General features: G+C 39.8%; 1 protein-coding gene across 1 annotated transcript in view; it reads left to right on the forward strand.

The window, feature by feature from the left end:
* Window positions 1-368: 368 nt before the first annotated feature.
* The window catches only part of PPP1CB (protein phosphatase 1 catalytic subunit beta), a 28,893-nt gene continuing 7,637 nt past the window's right edge, over window positions 369-21,624 (forward strand). The window contains exons 1-4 of the mRNA XM_083858421.1: window positions 369-531; window positions 13,089-13,220; window positions 16,552-16,782; window positions 17,104-17,208. Of these exons, the coding sequence (XP_083714547.1) occupies window positions 480-531; window positions 13,089-13,220; window positions 16,552-16,782; window positions 17,104-17,208 (520 nt within the window). The 5' untranslated portion in view covers window positions 369-479. The remainder of the gene's footprint in view (window positions 532-13,088; window positions 13,221-16,551; window positions 16,783-17,103; window positions 17,209-21,624) is intronic.

Genomic DNA, 21,624 nt, shown 5'->3' on the forward strand with positions numbered 1-21,624 from the left:
GAGGTGGCAGGGGTGCGGTGCCAGCAGAGGGAAGGCAGACCCCGAGCGCCACGGAGGCTCCGGGGCTCGTTTTCCAGCCTTTTATCGTTTTCCAGCCTTTTACCGATGCCCGGTGCCGCCTGAGGCCGCCGGGACACGGCGGGCAGCGGGGCTCGGCCGGGCCGTTCTGCGCCTGCGCCGCCCATCCCGCCGCGCCTGCGCAGTGCCGGGGCTTGGAGCGGCGGCGGCGGGCGAGGCGGCACATGCGCGCTGGCGGCCGCTGAGGAGGGGAGGCGGCGCGGGGAGGAGCGGCGGCCGCGTTCTCCCATTTAGCTGCGAGGGAGCGGGAGAAGCCGGGCGGCCGCCGGGGACCGCCGGAGGGGGGGTGGGGGGAGCCACTGTCGCTGCGGCCGCCGCTCCCTGCTCCTCCTCCTCGTCGTCTGTGGAGCGCCCTCCACCCCGCCCTCTCCCCGCCCGGGACCGAGTCTGTTGGCCACAAAATGGCGGACGGGGAGCTGAACGTGGACAGCCTCATCACCCGGCTGCTGGAAGGTGAGCGGGGCACCGCGGGGAGCCGCAGGGCACCGCCGCCGCTCCCCGCGGGAACAGCCGGGGCTGCCGGCGCCGTGCGGGGCCAGCGGGGCCGGCGTTTTCCCTTCCCTTCCCTTCCCTGCGCCGCCGAGCCCGGGGGGGCGGCCGGGAGCGGAGCGGAGCGGGCTCGGCGCGTCCCGCCGTGCTCCGAGCCCCGGCCCTGCGGAGGGAGGAGTGGCCGCTCTACGCGAGGGGTGCCCGCCCTGTCTGCCTGCCTTCCTATTTAATAGGAAGAATTTAAAAAAAAAAAAAAAAAAAAAAAAAAAAAAAAGGCCCTTTTTTCTATCTTCCCTTCCTCACGGCGCTGCAGCCGCCCGGCTGAGGGGCGAGCTGGGGACGCCTCGGTAGCGGAGCTCTAGAGCGGCCTTTCCCCCCGCGCTGCCGGTGGGGTTGTAGTCGCAGTCCTCCGTGTGTAAAATGACGTCTGCCAGCCGCGTTAGGTGTGGGGCTGTGTGTACGTGAGCGGCGGGGAGAGCTGAGGGATTCGGTGCGCTGACATTCCTCAGCCTGCCTACGGGGCAGTCTCCAGAACCGGCTCTCATGGGTGGCCGATAAAGGCTGTGAAGGGTTTTCTGTGTATTAAATAGTGATTCTGCCCTTTAGAGTAACGAAGGAGCTCACTTATTGCCTGCTTTTGGAGAAGCCGAGGAATTATTGCTGGCGTTTTCTTTTTATTTAAGTTATGTCCTGAATGTTTAGTCTTCTTGGGCCTCTTCTTCCATTAATCTTTCATTCCACATTCAACAAATACCTGGTGTGCTGGAGATGGGAGTACTTGCATGGGTATGCGCAGTTCATTTATTTGCTTGCTGTACTCCTTAGATAGCTGGATCACATTGCAGAAGGCTTATGGAAAGGAATTTATTGAGCACATATAGTTTGGGAAGAGAAATAAGTTTTGCAAGGCTGAGTTTTGTTCAGCCGAGTTACTACAAAGCAGGAGGTTTAGGGCTTTAAGGACTACTCAGTACCTGCTGTCTCATCTTTTTTGATGTGAAAATTAAGACCAGCAAAATCAGTATTTGAAAAGGGATAAAATGTATTTCATTTCAAAAATACATAAAAGTCTTTGAACAATTGTTTATGTTTGTGATTTAAAGTATGTAGTGTAATAGAGTATGAAGAAACAAGTATCAGTTGAAGTTTCTCTTAGATCGCTAATGCAGATAAAACTCCCTTTTTCTGGATGTTGAAACACAGATTAATAGGTAGGTTTTTAAGACAAGCTAAATAATAACCTAGTAGATGTTGACATTTTAGGGCAGATTTTTTCGGGGCAGACATTAGGATACATGTATATTTATGGTTCTGGGTTTTTTTGAGACACTTTAAATAATATATTTGAAAGATACTTGTTCCACAATAGTGTAGTAATTTAAATACAGATTGCTTTAGGAGGAGGGGATTCTGCAGTGTTTTGGCATGCAACTTGTTGGATCGGTCTGTTCCCTCCTAAATGTTACTCTGCTCTTCTTTTTTCCTGAAGACTTTTAGAGTATGTGTTCCATACACCATAAATACTTGTGTTACAACTTTGTATCTTTCTGAGTTATGGTTCTTGCCTTGTGTTTCAGCCGCCTAACCCGTGCTTTTTGTCTTCCACAGTACTTTAACCTTTAGGGATATCTGTATGTACAACCTCTGAACCGAGCCTTGCTTGTCATTTTTCTTTTCTATTTCTGAGTCTGTTTTTAACTCTGAGCAGAGATTATGAGGATTCTTAAGGGGAACGAGGTGCTTATTTTCTACATGTCATCTGCTAACATCAGAGGAGTGCCTTGTGCAATGTCTTGTATCTGAAACATACTAGGTAATTCTTACAGGTTTTGTCTAGAAAAAATGGCAGCAATTAAAGGCATGCATTGTGTGACAATTATTTTGTTTGCTTTCTTTTTAACGTCTTTTATTTGTTTTTTATTTGTTTTTTTATTTGCACTGCTGGCATATAGCATTCTAAGCTGTGGTTACTGCTGTTTAGCAGTGTTCCACAATGAAGCTTGCTTGCTTTTTTTTTTATTTTTTTTTTTTATTTTTTTTTATTTTTTTTTTTGGGGGGGGGTACATTTGGCAGCTCACATTCTGGAGCTCATGCTGTTGCTTAGCTGACCTGTTCTGGTAAAGTTCTCCCCACGCTGGTTGCGCAGAAACATTTCTGTTGGCTCTTATCTCCGGTTAAACTGTTCAAAGCGAGTTGTTTGGCTCCATTACTCACACTTCAACTTTGACTTAAAAGGGTAAGGAAGCGTGGCTTTTGTGGTGTGAGTGTAAGCACAGTGAAATAATAAAAATACATTTTCATTAAATGTTGTCATGCAGTGTATCTATTTAGGCCTTTTGGTTGCTTTAAGTGAAGTGTATGGCTTTAACAGTCTGCAGTTGTCTCTCAGCGGCTGCTACACGTAATTTTTCAGAGGTGGCAAGTGCATATCAAAAGCCACAGCAATAGGAAACTTCACTGCTGTTGCTGGGTGGTGACACCTGTTTCTAGGCTGTGATATTAACTGTCAGGAGTTCTTGCTCCTACTTTAATTAGGTTACTCTAACTGTCTTTATCCTTGTTGCTTCTGGGTTATATGACACATTAACTTGCCTTTTGATTGGAATTACCTACTTAATTTGTCGTACTTTCTTTGTGTTTAATCGTGATTTTGGTTTCTTTTTGCAATATCACGATGAAGTGGCCTACAGCTGGGCTGCTTGGGAGAATTCAAGAACATCTTCTCTGTCCTCAAGGAGTGTGCCCACATGTTAATCTCGAGTGTATACTTTCTTACTTTGAAGATCTTTTGAGTGCTGGAAGCCAGGTCGATTAACTCTTGAGTTAAATTTAGAGGTAGTTTTCATAGACTCACCTGAACCAGGATGTAATGGATGTTAATAGTCTTCTAGGACATTAGCTTTTAATTTCCATGTTCTTTTGCATATACCAAGTTCTTATCCTCTATTCATTGCTGAAGTGTGAATTTAGGAATGCTAAGATCTCACTTTGAATTGACTTTCTCTTGCAATGTGTGTGGTACTTGGCCACTGGTTAATGATACCTTATCAATAACTACTGTTTGGAAATGGTGGGAAGGTAAAAACTCAAGTTTATACATAAAGTCTGAACACAGCAATGCTTTCTTTAAGTTTATCTCCGTCTGCCAGATTTAAATTGTCGTTCTTGTTGCTTTGCTGGAAGAATGAGGGAGATGCTGGTGCTCTGACACATGTGCCTCACTATCTTGGAGGCACTTTGAGTTTTATTGTCTGTTGGGGGTAAATGTGCAAAGATCTACAGATCATTTAAATACAGAATTCCATAGCTTTGCTAAAAGACTTTTAGAGTGATCGGTGACCATGAAAGTGAATAAGCCAAATTCATTGAAAGAGAAAGAGTGTTTCCTTCTTGTGCTGGTATGCAGAATCACAGGTCAGGCTTAGCTGTGTTATGGTACAGAAAGATGGTGGTCTTATTTTTGCTTCAGTGTGTGCACTTATTTCATGGGTTTTTTTTTCCTTCCTGCCATCCCAGCTATGCCATCTGGTGGATAGATTTTTTTCCCAGTCCGCTCTAGCTGTGGACAGCACAGGAATAATCACACATGAGAATGCCATGAGCACATCAGATGTGAAATACAGAACCATAACATGGTTTGGGTGGGAAGGAGGTGGAAAGGTCACCTGGTACAGCCCGTCTCCAGTGAGGGGGACAGCTTCAATAGATCAGGTTGCTTAGAGCCCTGTCCAGTGTGATCTTAAATGTTTCCAGGAATGGAGCATCCACCACCTCTCTGGGCAACCTGTTCAGTGTTTCATCACTGTCACTGTAAAAGAATTTCATCCATATATCTAGTCTTAACCTCCTTTTTTTTTTTTTTTTTTTTTTTTTTTTTTTTTTTTTTTTAGTATAAATCTGTTCCCCTTGTCTGACACAACAAGGCCTATTAAAAAGTCTGTCTCCACTTTTCTTAAAAGCTCTCTTTAAGTATTGGAAGGCTGTGATTCAAGTGTCTCCTTGAATCCTGTTGTCCAGTGTGAACAGAGAAGTTTTTTTCTCTTGGGCACTGCAGCTGAATTGCTACTTATATTTTGCCTCATCTAGAAATACCATGTATCGCTATCTGGGAAATGCCTGAAGTTTGCAACAATGCTGAGCTAAATGGATGCACCAGGTCTACATTTAAGCCAGATTCTGAGCTAATTTAAATTTAGTGATGTGTGGAAAAGGTTGCCTCTATATCAAAGCAAAGATACTGGAATAGGTGTAACCTTAACTCTGTAAAGAGTGCTGTGAATGGTGTTAAGATTTCCATATTTTGTCAGGGTGTTGGTCCTTCTGTTTCTGTTCTGTCTCTTAGAATTTCTGGATATAAGGCAGCCCAGCTGGAATGAATTTTTGCTCTTTTAAATTTATAGGTGTCTGTTTTAGTAAACACCAGGGAGTTTACCATGTGGAAGAGAGACTGTACTTGGGGAAACCTAGACACAGTAACCTTGGGTACAAGATGGCTTTCTGTGAAGGGGCTTCATTTATATTGCTGTACAAACAAGTTTGTCTTGTCTAGGCAAGACACCTTACTTGCCTAAATGTAGCTGTCCTAATTAAAATTAACAATTTGAACTAATCTGACTGAACTTAATGTGGATCTTTCCTAAACAAATTTATTTTTGGTGAGGCTGAGGGCTACTAGTTCTGTGAGTACCAATGCACCAAGGAAGATGGGAAATACTTATCCAAGAAGAGACTTGCTGGAGTAGCAGTAGATGTAGGGAATGGTCATTGCTTCAATGATCAGTTAAAAGGATGATTTTTATGATTGCCTCAATAAAGCTGATTGCACGCTTCATTTTCTTGTGATTTCAGGGGTCTTACAGGTTGTGATAAACACAGAAATTTGAATATTACTTGGCTTTTAAAATGAAAGTTGGATTTAAAATTCTCACTAAATAATTGAGATTTTTCCTTATTTGTTTTAAAGGGTATTGAGCATACTGGTTAAATGTGCTTGGTCAATAACATTTCTTATTTTGTTACTGTCCTAACTAATTATTATATCCAGCCAGCCTGATGGAGTGGTACTATATCACAGTATCCAGGCTCTGTAACTAATGCTGGAAAAGAGAGGTAGTTGTAGAGGAATAAAATAGGCCTTAGTGATCCGTTGCAAAACAATATATATAAACCATGGAGTTAAATCCTGAATAAACAAGAGTTATTACCTGGCTTGGTGTGAAATCACTGGATAAATTGCTACTAGAAAAATAAATAAGAATAACTTTAAAAAGAGTTGCTTGCAAATGATTTTTTCTTTTAATATTCTTGGTCTTTAAAAAGGAAGAAAATAGGCAGTTTTGGTATGTTTCTAGGAGGATAGGTATTGTATTAACTAGAGAGGAGGGAGGAGAAAAATGAATTTTGTTTCTGGGTTTGTGCAGCAGTGCAGATTTCAGCCACTTCATCTTTAGCTTTATAAGTGCATGACGAATGGAATGGTTGGCTTGGAAAACTGCCCTGAAGGCCAAGAGCCCAGCATCAGGCAGCGTGCTGGGGCTCTTGATTCTGTCAGGATGTTTGGGCCACTTGAAGGCTCCATGATTGAGTAACTGTTTCATTTCGATATTCTGCAGCACAGGTTTTACTTGAGTCATTCCCTGTCTTGCTCAGTGCACAGCTAAATCAGAGTGTAAAAGGAGAGAAACACTATTCTTATCTGCGATAACTGCAACTATAAAGTGTTAAAATTTCTCTTAAATGCTCATTAGTTTCCACCAAAGGTGGGTATGTAACTTTAAGAAAAGCAAGCACAGTGCTAAACCACAGGCTGTGGTGAAGGCAGCGGGCTCGGTTTGGCTGTGGCTCTCTAAGGTCAGATGCAGCACTTGGGGACGGGGGGTGGAGGTATAGGGGAGTCCCCTCTGCACTGCAGCCTGAGGTGCCTCTGCAGGTAATGGGTGTCTGGTTTATCATCTGAACATTGAAGTGAACCTTCTGTTGTGTCGTTTGTCTTAGTACATTGTCCAGGACATCTTCGTTTCACACTACCATCTTTTCTGGGTTTTGGGTGGGTATATTTTGGTTTTTTGTTTGTTTTGTGGTTTTTTTTATACCAAGCTTGATACAGCTCGATAAAGCTTTTGATACAAAGAGTTTTGTATATATATCCCATGTAACTGTATTGATATGCAGAAGTTACACCCAGCTTTTGGTGTCATAACTTCAGTAACTTCTCTTCTTGGTACTTCACAGAAGTTATGAAGTAACTTTGTAATTTATCTTTGCCACCTTTGAATTTTAGGAATGATTATTTTGAAATTTAGGAATTATATTATTGGCACTCCTTTAGGGGAAAAGAGAGTCATCCTTTAGGAAAGAAGCTGAAATTCTTTGTTTCATGAAATTTTTATGCTAGGTTAGCTTTCCAAGTAGACTAGGACAAGAATTACTGTCACTGTGTAATACAGCTGTGAGAGGCTTCTGCCTTCGGTTTTGCTGGTTGTTTGGGTTTTGGTTCAAGTGTACTTAAGCAAACAGTAAACACAGAACGTGTGGTCTTGTCCTTCAGCATTGAATTCAGCAATTCTTGGAGTCATGTGTGATACAGAGTGTCTGAGACATCAGTTAGGTTACGGAACTTCTGTGTAAGGAAGCAGGTGGTCCAAGAAAAGCTAAAGGAATGGGTAAAGGTCGCATGTTTCCGTGGGCTTGCTGGAGCATCCCCTGAAGCAATTTTACATAGTCATTTCTAAGAAAGCCTCTTTTCCATGAGTATTAATTTTATTGGATAGTGTGTATTTAAAGAATGTAAATTCAGGTTTGGGTAGAACAACACCACTTCATTGTTAGGGGTTTTTTTCCAATTAAAGGCTGGGGCAGTCTCTTACTCTGCAGTGAATTCGTGCTTGATGTTAAATAAGCCTGCTAAAATGAGTTCACAAGCCATCACTGCTCTTCAGCAAAATACTTAATATCAAGGTCATCTAGTGAAGGCAGTTCTAGAAAGACCATAAGGTTACTTGGATATAAAAGCACAGTTTTTCAGGGAGAAAGAACTCCCTGGAAGACTCATTATTCTATTTTTAGTGAGAAATTTGGGTGGCGTACCCTAGGAAAGGTGCAGGCATTTGCTGGGTACACTGCAGAAAGCTGTATGTTCAGCGGTATGTTCTTGCTGAATTGAGCAAAGCTCTAATGGGTTCATTTATATTTATTGTTGTCCACCAGTGTAACTCGTGAATGAGAGCTATTCTAAGGTTAGTTCTGTCACAGCAGTTCTGAAAATTTAAAACTTGTGTTGCTGGCTTAACTCTCTTTTGCTGCAGAGTAGGGAGTGGCTGCTTCTGGATGGCAGGTGAACAAGTTAAATAGCAGAAGATACTCTGAGGGAGTAGAAGTTATGCTTTTAAAATTGAGAGTTACTTTTAAAATCCAGTATAGGATTCTTGACTTAAACTCATGAAAGTATGTAATTTGGATTTTAAAAAAACTGAGAGCAGATAACTTCAGAACGTATTTCCAAAATCAGCCTGAGGACTGCGTGTTTTTTCCCCAAGTCATAGATGATGCCACCTTTAGCTTTCAAATCTGTTCTGCTCCTACTATTGACAGGCTGTTCAACATTTGCCAAATACTTCGAAGTGCTTCTAAGCACAGGAAAAAAAAAGTTAAATGTTGGAGTTGTTTAATCACCAATGATTAAACATCCCATATAATGTGGGGGGAGTGTAAGCTCAAGAGAATTGCTTGTGTGCAATTTGTAAAATTGCATGTTTGTAATCTTTTGTCGTAGTTTGGGGTTGTTTTTTTTAGATCTGCTCTGGCAAGATTGATTTCTAAAGACATAATTTCAGACATAAGCTTGGCTGGAGCTACTGTGGAAAGAAGCAGAACCAGCTTCTTATTCTTTCACTAGCCCTGTCTCAGGTTCACAGAGGGTGTATTCTTCAGCTTGGGGAACTATTTAGATTACATTTTTGATTTGTTCTAGGAAGAAAATATCAGTTCACTGATACAGTTTACTGTGTGGTCATATAAATGCATGTCTGCAAAAAAAAGGCAGAGTGAATGGAAAGGAGAGTGCTTATTAGCAATAATGCTGACCCAATTTTTTGATACTAGGGAGAAGTCTCTGGGTTTTGATGTTATGATAAAACTATGAGTGTGACATCCAGTAAATGGGACACTGCAATCTTGGAAACCAATACCAGGTAAATGCTTAGGGTAGCTGTGCATGCCACAGCTGACTTAGTAATTGAAGAAACTATTAGTGATGCCACAAAATGAGCAGCTTAGTTCCTTAGAGAGGCACACCAGAGGCAGTGTGACAGAACAGGTTAAATACATTTTTTCCATTCCATGAAAGGCTGTGGAAAAAAGCGATGCAAGTGGAACTTGGAACAGCCAATTCTTGACCCACTTTCCTTTTCCTTTCCAGTATTGCCTTACATAATCTAATACTCTCTGGCATGAGTTTGGAGGGAATAAAAAAATTATTTTTTGCTGAAGTTTTTCTTGCCTGCCACTGTGCAGCTCATGTCCTGGATTGCTAATTACTGTTACTGAACTTCTTAAGGTTGCCTACCAATGACTGTGTAGATGCAGAGATTATTTTAATATCAGTATCAGTTAGAGTAGCTTTTGGGTGACTGTAGGATCTGTTGTGCTAAATTAAGTCTCAGTGTTCAGTGCATCTATTTGCTTCTATCTTTTTTTTTTTCCTGTGTGTGTCACTCTGGTTGAAGCTCACTGGAGGGAAAGCTTGTTCTGTCAAAGCACTGTGCACGTGAGTTTGTGTATTACAACAGGAATTGCTGTCCCTGCTGTCCCTACTGTCCCTATTGAAAGGCTAATTTATGTAAATCAAAGCTTGTTTGCAGCATCTGCATTTTAGATTAAAGAGAATTAATTTACCTTTAATGTTGATATGGTATTTCTGCCCTGGGTAACTGACAGCTGTTAAAAATAATGTTTTTCCCAATGCTGTTAAAGGCTGTTTGTGAGCTACACATTTTGCAATGTGTGAAGCTATGACTTGGGTGGTTAGCTGTAGTAATTCCTAAATGAGTCTGAAAAACATCTCTTACACTCTTGGTCTGGTTCTTAGACCCTCCCCTTCAATCTGTTCTTGGGGATTTGGCTTTTGAAGAACTAAATGCAGTGTTGTTTACAGTCCACACAAAGCTCAGCTGAGTCAAGGGAACTTGAACAAAATTCTAGTTGTAATGTAAACTGCTGAAATAAGTGCTTAGTCTTACTTGTGCACTTGTACCACAGCTGTGGCATATCTGTTCCAGATGACGACTTGGCAAACCTTGCAATGTCTTTGTGAGTCCAGTGAAGTGCTGAGCCTTTCAGGGTCACAGGACAGGAGCCTCTCATTTCTCAATATGCAGTACCCTTGTTGCTGATCAGGGAACTGTGGGGAAAAAACTGCTTTTCTCTTAACTAGTATGGATGATTATTCCTCATGAAACCCCAGGTATTGTTATTACTTTAAATGTAACTGAACCTACGTGTTTACTCTGGAGCTGCAGCCTGTTTGGGTGGAGGTGCCTTTGTGGAGGTGCCATGGCTCAGATCTGCACCCCTCCCAAAGGATGGAAGTGACTGATCATCAGGTGTGTGCTGTCTCCTCTTCTGAGAGTGTTAGACCCGTCAGAGTTGTAGAAGTGTTTCTTAACCTGGAAAATCTGAAGTGAGGTAATGAGTTACTTAGCTGATTTGTCTGTTGAGGACTTGCAGCATGTGGGGCTCTACTGATAGAAGTAAAGAATTACCATCAAGGCACTGACTGGCAGTTAATTATGAAGTCAGGAGCTGCATGTTCTCTGCCTTGTCTTCCATCTTACTAAAAAATCCAGCACCACTCAAAGCATCAATATTCCAAGTTTAAACATCCATGTGAGTTTCAAAGGGAGCTGAAGGCTGGTGGTGTAAGAAAAACTGATTGGATCTAAGTTAAGTATTATGGGTGCCCTACTTTTGAACTGTTATCTCAGTTTTGGGCTCAGTGCTTGGTCTGGTGCTGCTTCTGTTAACATTAATGTTGTATATAGCGGGCTTTCCTGGGTTACAGTTCCAAAATAAGAGTGGCTATAATAAGTGTGCGGTTCCACTTCTTGTTTTTCATCTGTATGAAGTGGCATCATTCTGATACTGCAAAACATCATGAAAGTTAAATACAGAGCACAATGTCATTGCTTTTCGTTAAAAGAGTGCACTGTCTGTAGTGAGAAGACATGACTGGAAAGCTGGTTGTGCTGCATGGTGCTTTGGTGTGATTTTGTTGCAAGTTACGGGTCTAAAATAGAGCAATTGTTTAATTAAAATTATGGCCATTGTAATAGGAAGACTCTGCTTGTGCATAATGGCAGTGTATTTTTGCCTATCAGAAGGAGTTCCAGGTTTCTGATGGGGATCATAAGCTATTGGAGCACAAGCATTTGAAATTAAGATTATTTGAACATTTTGATACCTTGCAAACTGAATAGTCAAGTCCTATGCAAATCTGTCAGGCCTGAGTTTTTGCTTGGTTGTTTGTTTTTTTTTTTTTTGCCAATAATGGGGTTGAAGATGTGTCTGTAAGAACATTGCTCATTTGTTTGAGATGTGATGAAATGGAAGCCTGTAGGGATATATTATTTGCAAGTCACATTGATTGTTTCTGGTGTCTGCCTTTGTATTCTTCTAATATGTAAGTGAACATCTTAATGCCCGAAGGATAGTAACATAAAAAGTGTTGCTAAAATGCTGTTTGCTTTCTCAAGTATAGTTGAAATTCAAGTATAGTTGAATCTTAATTAGCAAGAGGCATGTGACTTGCCATGTTGTAAATATCACCTGGTAGTGATTCAGAGCGTCACTGACAATAGTCCTGTATGACACAACCTTCTTGAGAGGCTCTAATGAGCTAAGTATTTCCTATGTATCCTCAACTTCAGATAGGCTATTCGTCCTGCTCTTTTGGCACTTTGACTGGCTGTCCCAGGATCTAATTTCACACCTCTTCCCTGCTTTTGAAAACTGCTCCTAGTTCTGCCTTCTCACACGTTCCTGTGACTGCTTCGTAACCTCTGTTTAACAAGTGTCTGGTGTTTATTAAAAATAAATATTTATAGCACAGTGTTGGCACGGTCAGATGTGCAGTTACACTGGGACAAGTATGCAGTGATAACCAGAGCAGAGCATTTTGAGTTTAACACTTTGGACTGTAGTACTAGGTGACCTAGGACAAACTGTCCCTCATATCCTTTCTTCCCCACTGCACAGTGTAGATAATGCTAGATGTAATTGTACTGACCTCCTATATGTACTTGGTTTTCTAGGAACTAAGCAGAAACAAAAGGAAAAGGGAGGAGGTTATGTTAATTTAAAAAAAAATAATTTACAAGCTTACTCTTTTGTTTTGGAGTGGGAAAGCAGGTGACTTAGGAATTTGCTGTCTGTGAAGAACTAGTTTTTGCTCTTCTATTCAAAAATTTATTAGACTAATTGAAGTTGCAGTTAAAATTTTTATGAAGTGATGTCTTACTGTGCATGAATTTGAAAGCATTTGGATCTGAGCTGCAAAAGTTTCATATTACCTTCCCTTGTAGGTACTACCATGGTTTAATGCTGAACGTTGCTTTCACCTAAAACAGATGGCAGGACAGCATGTTCGCCTGTTGTAGACACTGATAGATTCTGGGTTGTTAGTTTGAACTCTGAAGTTTGCTTTATGCTGAGATGCAAGACTGAACTGGATTGGCCAAAGTGGCAACACATTTGTTCTATTTTGCTGCCTCCTTAAAGACAGAGGAATCATACAGATACTTGTAGAAAGAAGCAGCTGCAGATAAAATTGCCAGAGGATATTGGTTGGAGTGCAATGACATGCAAATGCTTTTGATTTTATGCTAAATATAGGTCTGAGTACCTGACTTACAGGTTTTGTGAATTCAATTTCATTCTAATTAGAATGTTCTTGGCTGTAAAGGTTTCAGTGATTTAAGAGCTATTATATATGAAAGTTTCATCAAACTTTCATAGTTTTTAGTGTGAAGTTCCTAATTTGGCAGTTTCAGTTTATTTAAATATAATCATGTTTATGATTTTTTTCTTTGTACTTAACTAGTGCTGTTGAACTTAATGGTCCTAAAGAAATTTACCTTGTGGTAATGTGGAAATGGTTTCAGGTTTTTAATTCTTGAGATTTTTCTTGTCTTTTATGAATACTCTAGCATAAAGGAGTTGTTAAATTAAACACTTCTCAAAATTGCTATTTATTCAGATATGGACAAAAGCACAGTCTAAAGTTCTCTTCTGGAACTTGATTCAACAGCAATGCATACAGTTCTTTAAGCACAGATTACCACAGTGTCAGAGATTAATTTTACAATTCATTGGACAGCATAATGCCAGGGTATTTGGTACATACATAGGATGTGATGCTGACTTTTTGTCAAATATAGGTTTTAAATGTATTTAGCTGCATCTGCATTTAGCTATTGCTGTACATGTCTGTGGTAGTTACCTTCAACTGTTACATGTCTCATTTCAGTCAGAGGATGTCGTCCTGGGAAGATCGTTCAGATGACCGAAGCAGAAGTTCGGGGCTTGTGCATAAAATCACGGGAAATATTTCTTAGCCAGCCTATTCTTCTGGAACTAGAGGCACCTCTGAAAATTTGTGGTATGTAAGCTTGATATGTACCTGTTCTATTTAGGTGTTTTAATATAGTTCTGTGCTAGGGGGATTGGAAGAATACTGAGTCGGGAAAATGAGCTTGAGTCGGGATTAGAGGGAGATCTTCAAAATCTTCAGTGTGATTTTCAGTTTTGATTGGATTAAGGGAAGAAAAAGCAGCTAGCACTTGGTTCATTGCTAATGCTTCTCACACTATTTTGAAGCAAGTTTCCTTGGCAATAAGGGCTGCTTGTGCCCTCAGCTAGTGCAAATTTTGCAACCTGTTCCTTGCTTGCCCAGAGCTGGTGCTCTTCTGATCACTATTTCAGAAAGCAGTTAGCTACTTTTAAAAGATCCACGTTACAGTTGCTCACTTCAAAGCATAAATACAACAAAGACCTCGTGAGATGAAGCACTTGAAAAATTGAAGGCATAGTTAGTCTGTCATTTGAGAAAGTAAAACGGAATGCAGAATTAAATTAGGCTTAGTTACTATGTAACAAATTCCTTGAGCTTTACAGCATGTTTTAGCAAGCATCCATATTACTGTGAAACATAAATTAAACATGTTTTTGCCTCACTAAGCCTTTATAAGATATTAGACTTCTTGCAAAGTACACCGTAACTACAAGCTTGTAAAAAATGTTTAAAAGGTATTGCAAATAACTGGATTGTAATCATCCTTCAACTTGCTTGTTAAAAATAGGCAATGTCTTTGAAAGCATAAAATTCCTTGAATTAGATTAAAGTGTCATAATATTAAAGGGGAAATAATCTTTGTATTTGTTACTATTTACATGTTCAAACATAGATTAGCTTCTTCCTGGCAAATGCAATGTCTGCAGTGTTTCTTACATTGAGAGGATATTACCAATTAAAAAAAACCCAAACCCCAAAATAAAACAGCCAAACCCACAAACAAACCACTAATGGCAAAGTCATTTTTAAATGACTAATTGCTTGGTAGGGTGGGGAGGAAAAACCAGCCCAGCTTGCCCAATGACAGAAAGTTGAAGGTAAAATGCAACTTTATCACGTTGTGTTTTCTTTAGACTTTTCACTATAGTGTAGTCTTATTGTATTCCCAGGTGAAGAAAACATGGAAACTCAGGTAGATTGTACGCAAGTCAAGGTCTGCAAAGAATAATTTGCCTGCTTCAAAGTTAGCCCTTCCTCATCTGCTTAGATTGAGGCAGTTGGAAGGACTGTTAACTGTGCAATAATAGGTGTAGCTAATGCACAGGTAAATAAGGCATTTGTTATCTTAAATTGGATTCCAAACACAGGGAAGGTACCAGGAAGTGTCAGGTGCATCTAAATTTAATATTAGAACAGTTGTCAAAGCTGCATTTAGATAAAAGTGAAAGAAAGATGATTGCTTTCACCAAAAGCGAAATATGCAGCTGGTACTGCTTTGAACTAGTACTTTTGTGTGTTCAGGCAATGCCTGAGGAAACATTATAGTATTGTCTTGTCTTACAATCAAGTCAGTTCAAAATAAGCTCTACATCTTGAGTGGCTGTGTTTTAATGTAAGATGAAAGATGCTCTTATGTAAATGTCCATTTTAAAATAGATGTGGTTTTTAATATAAGTCTTTATATCTGTAGACTTCAACTTGTGCTCACCTGAAGCTGTATTTTAAAATGCTAAATGCCCTGAATGGGATGGTAAATGCCTTGGTCCCTTTATAAAATTGTTCCTTTAGAATGGTTTTACCCATTAAGTGCATTTGCATCTGGTGTACATGTATAACTGAAAGTAGTTCTGGACAACACAATAATATTTTCTGTAGTGTGTTTGCTTGGTAGTTAATTCTATGAATGCTGAATCTGGAGATTTGAGAACATGGTTCTGGAGTACTAGATTTAGCATAGAAATGATTTGTTGAGGAGTCTCCTGTTTTCTTCAGGTTGTGACCTGGAGACTTCTAAATATCAATTAGAATACAAATCATTCTTGTAGCAATATATGTGGAAGAGATTTTAGCCAGGCTTCAGGTTGTGACTGATAGCCAAGCTTCAGGTTGTGACTGAAATTTAGTAGTAGATACTGATCACCCATAGTAGAAGAAAATTGGAAAGTGATTCTTCTCCATGAGCGAGAAATAGTTATGGGAGAATGCTGCCTAAAGGAGGAAGTATTGCATTTTTAATGCAAAGTTTAAAGGAATATAACATAGCATGTACTCTTCTTACCACTGTATGCTTTAAGAATTGAACCAAAAAGCATACAGGTTTGGGAACCTTTTTTCTTTCTTAAGATGAAAAAAGTTGTGTGAGTTGTTCTTTCTTCTCTTTTGGGGCCAGAGTGTAGCTCGTGTTCTGCTGGAGAATAACTCTGCTGAGCAAAGTCAGGATTTTGTCACTAAACAAGCAGCAATAGTGAAAAGACATTTATGTAATGCCTAGTGTACAGGACCAGGAGGTTCTGAATCTAAATAGCAAACAGCTTGTACTGAAGGCTTTTGGCATATCTGTTTTACATCCAGTCACTCTGGTAATGAGTTTTCCAGTCAGCTGGAATACATTGTATGCATGCTGCAAGTTACTGTAGAGCAGCTTTGGGATCTTCACCTGTGTGGACAGCTCAGGGATAGTTTAGCTTCGGTTGCTCTTTGGTGGTGTAACTGCCACACAGAGCTGTTCCCTGGAAAGCCTAGTTGGTTTTAAAGCTGGCAGTGTGAAGAGTAACATGACAGGTATTTTTCCTAAGAACAAACTGCAGGGTTGAGTATCTTGTAAGGGATGGCAGTCTTTGAGTCTTTGAATTGCTTGTTACATGCATCAAAGGAGGAGTTAGTCCAAATGCTGAGGGATGGGATTCTTAGTACAGCAATGTTATGGGAAGTGACCTTTGAAGTCAGTGTACTTTGCCAGCACAGTGCTGTTTCTCACCAGTCTGTTTGAATTCCTTACTGATCTGTTTTTGCAGTAAATAATGTGACTCTTTTGTGATAGATTTGCTTCCTGGTCATATACCTGTTCAATTAGAGATTTCCTATATGACCTTGTTTTAATTTAAATGAATTAAAGCTTGGTTAGAAAGCTTATGTTTTATTGTGAAGACTTTTGTAGCTTTTGGGTTTCAGATTGGCTTCATAGCTGACATAGCAGTTCTGCAGATGTGGTGACTTATTTATATCCTGTGAGTACTTCAGCTTTAATACTAGCATGGTTCTTACCTTTGTGACATATATTGCCAGTTTTTAAAGGTAATATTAATGGTAATGCCTTTTTTTAATATCACTGAATAAAAATTAATTAGCTGGCTTAAGTTCTTGACTTGTGTAAGTCTTTATGTTGTTGCACTAATGGTAAACCTTTTTTTTAATTCAGGTGATATCCATGGTCAGTATACAGACTTGCTTCGATTATTTGAATATGGAGGATTCCCACCAGAAGCTAATTATCTTTTCCTTGGAGATTATGTAGACAGAGGCAAACAGTCTCTGGAAACAATTTGCCTATTACTGGCATATAAAATCAAGTACCCAGAAAACTTCTTTCTCCTAAGAGGAAATCATGAGTGTGCTAGCATCAATCGGATCTATGGATTTTATGATGAATGTAAGCAAAATCTATTACTTTTGAAAGACTAATACTGTGTTTTGGAAACGTATGTAGTAGTGACTCTTGTATTGCAAGAGTTTCAGTAGTCTGTGAACCTGCTTTGAAACTTTCTAAAAATACTTTCTAAGCCAAGGTTAAAGTCACTCTGGAGCATTACTATTTTTTTTCTTCTGCTGTCCTTGAAATGCTGTTGTAAGAGATTGAGACCTAAGTGTGCTAACAGAAATAAAACCCTATGAGTTTGCTAACATTTTTGCTTAAAATGGTTGGCTTTAGAAACCAGCTTTCTCTTCCTAATGTCACACACTGTTTTTGTAGGCAAGCGGAGATTTAACATTAAACTGTGGAAGACCTTCACAGACTGTTTTAACTGTCTGCCTATTGCAGCTATTGTGGATGAGAAGATCTTCTGTTGTCATGGAGGTAAGCTGATGGCTGCTTTTAAAGGCTGTGTCTAAACTGATTTTGGGTTAATGATACCAAATGAAGTGTGGCTGTGTGTACCTGATATTTAGTTGGAGATATTTAACCTTATGTTGTCTGTAAGGGTCATGCTTTTCTGTGCAGTTGTAGACCTCATTCTTACCTGATAACAGGTGGGCCTCTTGTGCCTTAAGGGGAAGTGCATCTGTAAGTATCCCCATCAGTGTATCCCTCTCTGAAGGTTACTTCATGCTAGAATTATTGCCTACTTTGCCACATGACTTGTTGCTGTTACTATCTATCACTGCCACCTTCCTAACGTCGGCATCTCTAGCAATGAGGAATGGCTTTCTCAAGTAACTTTGGCTGTATGCTCTCTGCCTCTTTGACTGTTTCACAACATTTTGGTGGGAGAGACCTCTGAGGTTACAGAGTCAAGCCTGCAGCTTGAAGCAAGACATTTGTTAACACTGGAACGGCGTTAATGTGGCTTGGACTCCGTAAAGCCTTTGCTAGGCAGTCTACATTCTATGGGTACCTGTCCCAGTGCTGCCCTGTTGGTGTACTGGAAAAAGTGTTTGGTGTTGGGCTCTCTCCTTTGTAGAACAGGCCTCGCCATGGTTTTACAGGCAATGATGCTTAACAGGTTTTCAGAAGCTTGCTGTGTCAAACATTTGGCAAGAATTTCAATTATTTGTAGTAAGAGCCATCCTGCCTTTTGCAGCTGTATTTGAAACTGCCTCCATTAATAAGCAACTTAATGCCTTTCATTGGGTGATCCAGAAATGGTTTGATAGATGTCACACCTGTGTTGCCAGTGAGATGGAAATTAGTGGAAATGAAAAACTAATTTCTAGTTGAAACATCTAATTTGAACACCTCTGTTTGGAAATAGAAACAGTGTGCAGCTCAGAGTTCCTGAGCAGACTCTTCCAGACTTTGAAGTTCTACTGATGACTGCCCTCCTGCCTTTATTAATTACAGGTATCAATTCAAGAGCTATGCCTATATGGAATGTGCTTTAAAATTCTTGCATCTTGTATTGAAAGCTTCTGCCTTCAGTGTCTGCTACAATAAGCTCTTGGAGTCTTAGACATAACATGCTCTGAGATATTGTTAAGTCCCTGTAAAAACATAGATCATGCAGTAAAATACACTTGGGTCTGCCAGACTCTGGGTAGCGGTGACATGTCAAAATACCTGTTTGATTACAGCTCATCTTCTATTCTCAAGCTGTGTGGTGATGTTCTCTTCTTTTTAAGAAGTGGTATCTGTCTTACAGGCTAGATCTCATGGTTTTAAGAACGAGATACAAAGTCACTTCTGCACCTAGGTAGCCAAATATCAGTGGCTAAAACCGCATGTAATAAGTTTATCTCCAAAACAGCTCATGAAAGAATTACTGTATTACAATCAACATATGTTTTTGAGTTTTGGGTTTTTTTTTTGGAAAACAGAGAATGAATAGTAGCAAAATACTGGAGTGTTTCAGGCAAACAATTAAGGTTAGGTGGAAGATAATCAAAGCAGGTAGAGCAGAACACTATGACAAAACTGATAACTTTGTGTGTATGCATTTGAGACCTGAACTATGAGAAAGAAGCCGCGAGAGCTATTTTTCAAGAAAAAAAATTTCAAGTTTCATTGTAAATTGGGGGGGAGGGGCATGTGTAAATTAAGTTTTCCTACTTCTCTAAACATGAGGTTATTTTGTGCATAGTATACCTTAAGGATCTTCTTATGAAAAGCAGTTTTTACTTCATTGTTCATTGCTAATTGCCCCCTAAATTGTAAGGGCTTAGTCTGTAACTGAAATTATTGAACTGATCTGTAGCTGTGAAACAAAGTGAAAAAATTACTAATGTGCTGTGTGCTCCTCATAAATGGAAGTGGGCGTTCAGCACAGAAATAAGTTTTGCCCTTTTTCCACTCTCCTGCAGTTCTATCCAAACTGCATTCCAGATCCAATGAAGTAATGGACTGTCCACGCCTTTTCATGATGTCACTACTCTAATAGACACTGAGGCAGCAACACAAACCATTCAACTCTGCTGGAGGTTGAAGCTAGCATGTAGATATAAGGTAGGTGCCTTTTTTACTATATTGCGCATTTTTGCATAGTTTATTTTAAAAATATTGTCCTCTGGGATATAATAAAACTTTGCAAAACCGCATAACATAGTAAAACAAAAGGCACCTAACTTCAACCCCAGTAGGCCACCTACGGTAGCTTAATGTCCTGAGTCGTCTCTTTTACCTAATGATGGGCATTTGTTTTGAGTTATCCATGTTACGATGTAACTCAAACCTCTCTTGCTATCCCTGTCTCTAAATGTTCATGCTTCTGAAAGGATCTTTCACTGCATCTTTTCCATCACCTCTCTCTCTTCCCACATTCCTCATACATGTCATAATTTGTCCTTTTTTTTAAGGCTGTCCTCTCAATTAACTTCTGACTTTGCTCTTTATCTCACTTCATTAAAGCTTATTCCATAACCATTCCTGACTTCTCCCTTTCTCTCTGCATTTCATTCTGTACAGCATTGGTCCTCTAACCTATGACACCACTCTCTAGTGCTAATCTCTAGAGCACTTACATGATTAGTTTGTTTAAATGAAGTCCATATTGTAGTGCCATATTGATGGAATATATTGGTCTTATCGCACTGGATTTAACCTCTGAGATGGGAGTTGTTTGTACATAAAATACTGCGTTTATGTAGTATTTTCAGGCTCTGGAATTCTGTTTTTCTTGTGACATTAATGACAATGAACTGGATGTTGATGTTTAACTCTACTTGATTTACATAGTATTCAAAGATTACACTATAAAAATTGGTACCTATCATGCTTACTTCACCAATTCCACCCAGTCACAAAGTGGTTCAAATCAAATTTGATGAGTCTGCCTGGAGTAATGATAATTCTTTTTCTCTTAGGGGAGAAGTGGTATTATGCTTTAAAAATATAGTATACTGAGTATACGGAAAGATATTTTTTCTATGCTTAGCTGTTGTGACAAGACAATTTAATTTTGTACTTTTAGTGTGCTGTGGATTTCAGCCAACACTTTAGTGGCAGCAGCTTTACAGTGAGCTTTAGCCTGTGTTTGCATTCTTACAGCCTTCATTTAATACTGATCAGGTGGGCTTTTCTCTGTAGGTATGAATTTGAGACATTAGCCATTTCTCTTTGTGCACAGGGAGTTAGGAGAATACTTGGGAAAGTGGTTACGAAGAAGCCTGCAAACCTGCAGGCAATCCTGTAGGGTTTTGCTATTTTACAATAATGTAAAATAGCACAAAAATAGACAGCCACAGGGTTGAGACACTGTTTGTAGTAACATTTCATTTTAAAAAATTGTAGAGTACTTTGAGTTGGAAGGAACCTTAAAAATCACCTAGTTCAAACAACCCTGCTGTGGGCAAGGTGCCTTTCACTGCACCAGGATGCTCATTCGCGTCCAACCTGGCCTTGAACAATACTTCCAGGGAATAAAAATACATTCAGGATGCAGCCTGAAATGGTGAGAGCTGTAACTTCATAGAAAGCCACAAACTGGTGGTGCTTATTTCACTGAGACTGCCCATTACAATCTCTGGATGTGGTGCTGAGTGCTAATGTAATGGGAGTGCAAATAGATCAGATCTGGGGAAGGAGAAGTGATAGATTTGTCAAAGTTTAAAAGCTGATTGTCCACTTGAATTTATATTATTATTCCTGTATTGTTGTGTTTATAGACTTTATTAATACCCCCTTTAAGTAGTTTACTGGCAGATTTCTGCCATCTTTTACAGCCTCAAGGCAACAGCGTGAAAACAGTTTTAGCAAGCTGATAGCAATAGAAGGCTTATGGTTTTTTACCATAAGGCTACTTCAAGAAAAGTAATCTAAAATCTTCATACTTGAAGAAAAGTTCCTCAAGTCTTTATCAAACGCTTTGATTCCTGTCAGATGTCATTGCTCTTGTAACATTTATGTTGCCACTGTGCAGACACTGATGTTAGCTGAAATTATTTTACCTGGTGAAATGACATGTAAGATGACTTTTCCAATGACAGCTTTCTTCTGTCCTGTTCAGAGTTCTGGACTGAATTAAATTGATATGGCTTGTTAATATGAAATGTGTTTCATCACAAATTAGGTCTTCATGTTCTATTTTCAAATTTGCAGCTTTCTTAATTAGATACCTTGGCCTAAGTCATTTAAGACAATTAGGACCTTATTTAAAGATGAGCTAAGATGCTAGAGCATCGAGCAGGCTCTCTTTCATGCCTCTATGCCCCAAGTAGAGGAGCTTTAGGGTGTGTAAACTCCTCAAGGGTGAATTTGGAATTCCATGCTTTAATTGTAGTTGTAAGTTAATGGCTAAACTATTGAAAGATAACTGTATCTGTACTAAGTGGGTTGTGGGGG

Source organism: Zosterops lateralis (genome assembly GCF_965231275.1).
Source record: "Zosterops lateralis genome assembly, chromosome: 3".
Classification (NCBI taxonomy): Eukaryota; Metazoa; Chordata; class Aves; order Passeriformes; family Zosteropidae; genus Zosterops; species Zosterops lateralis.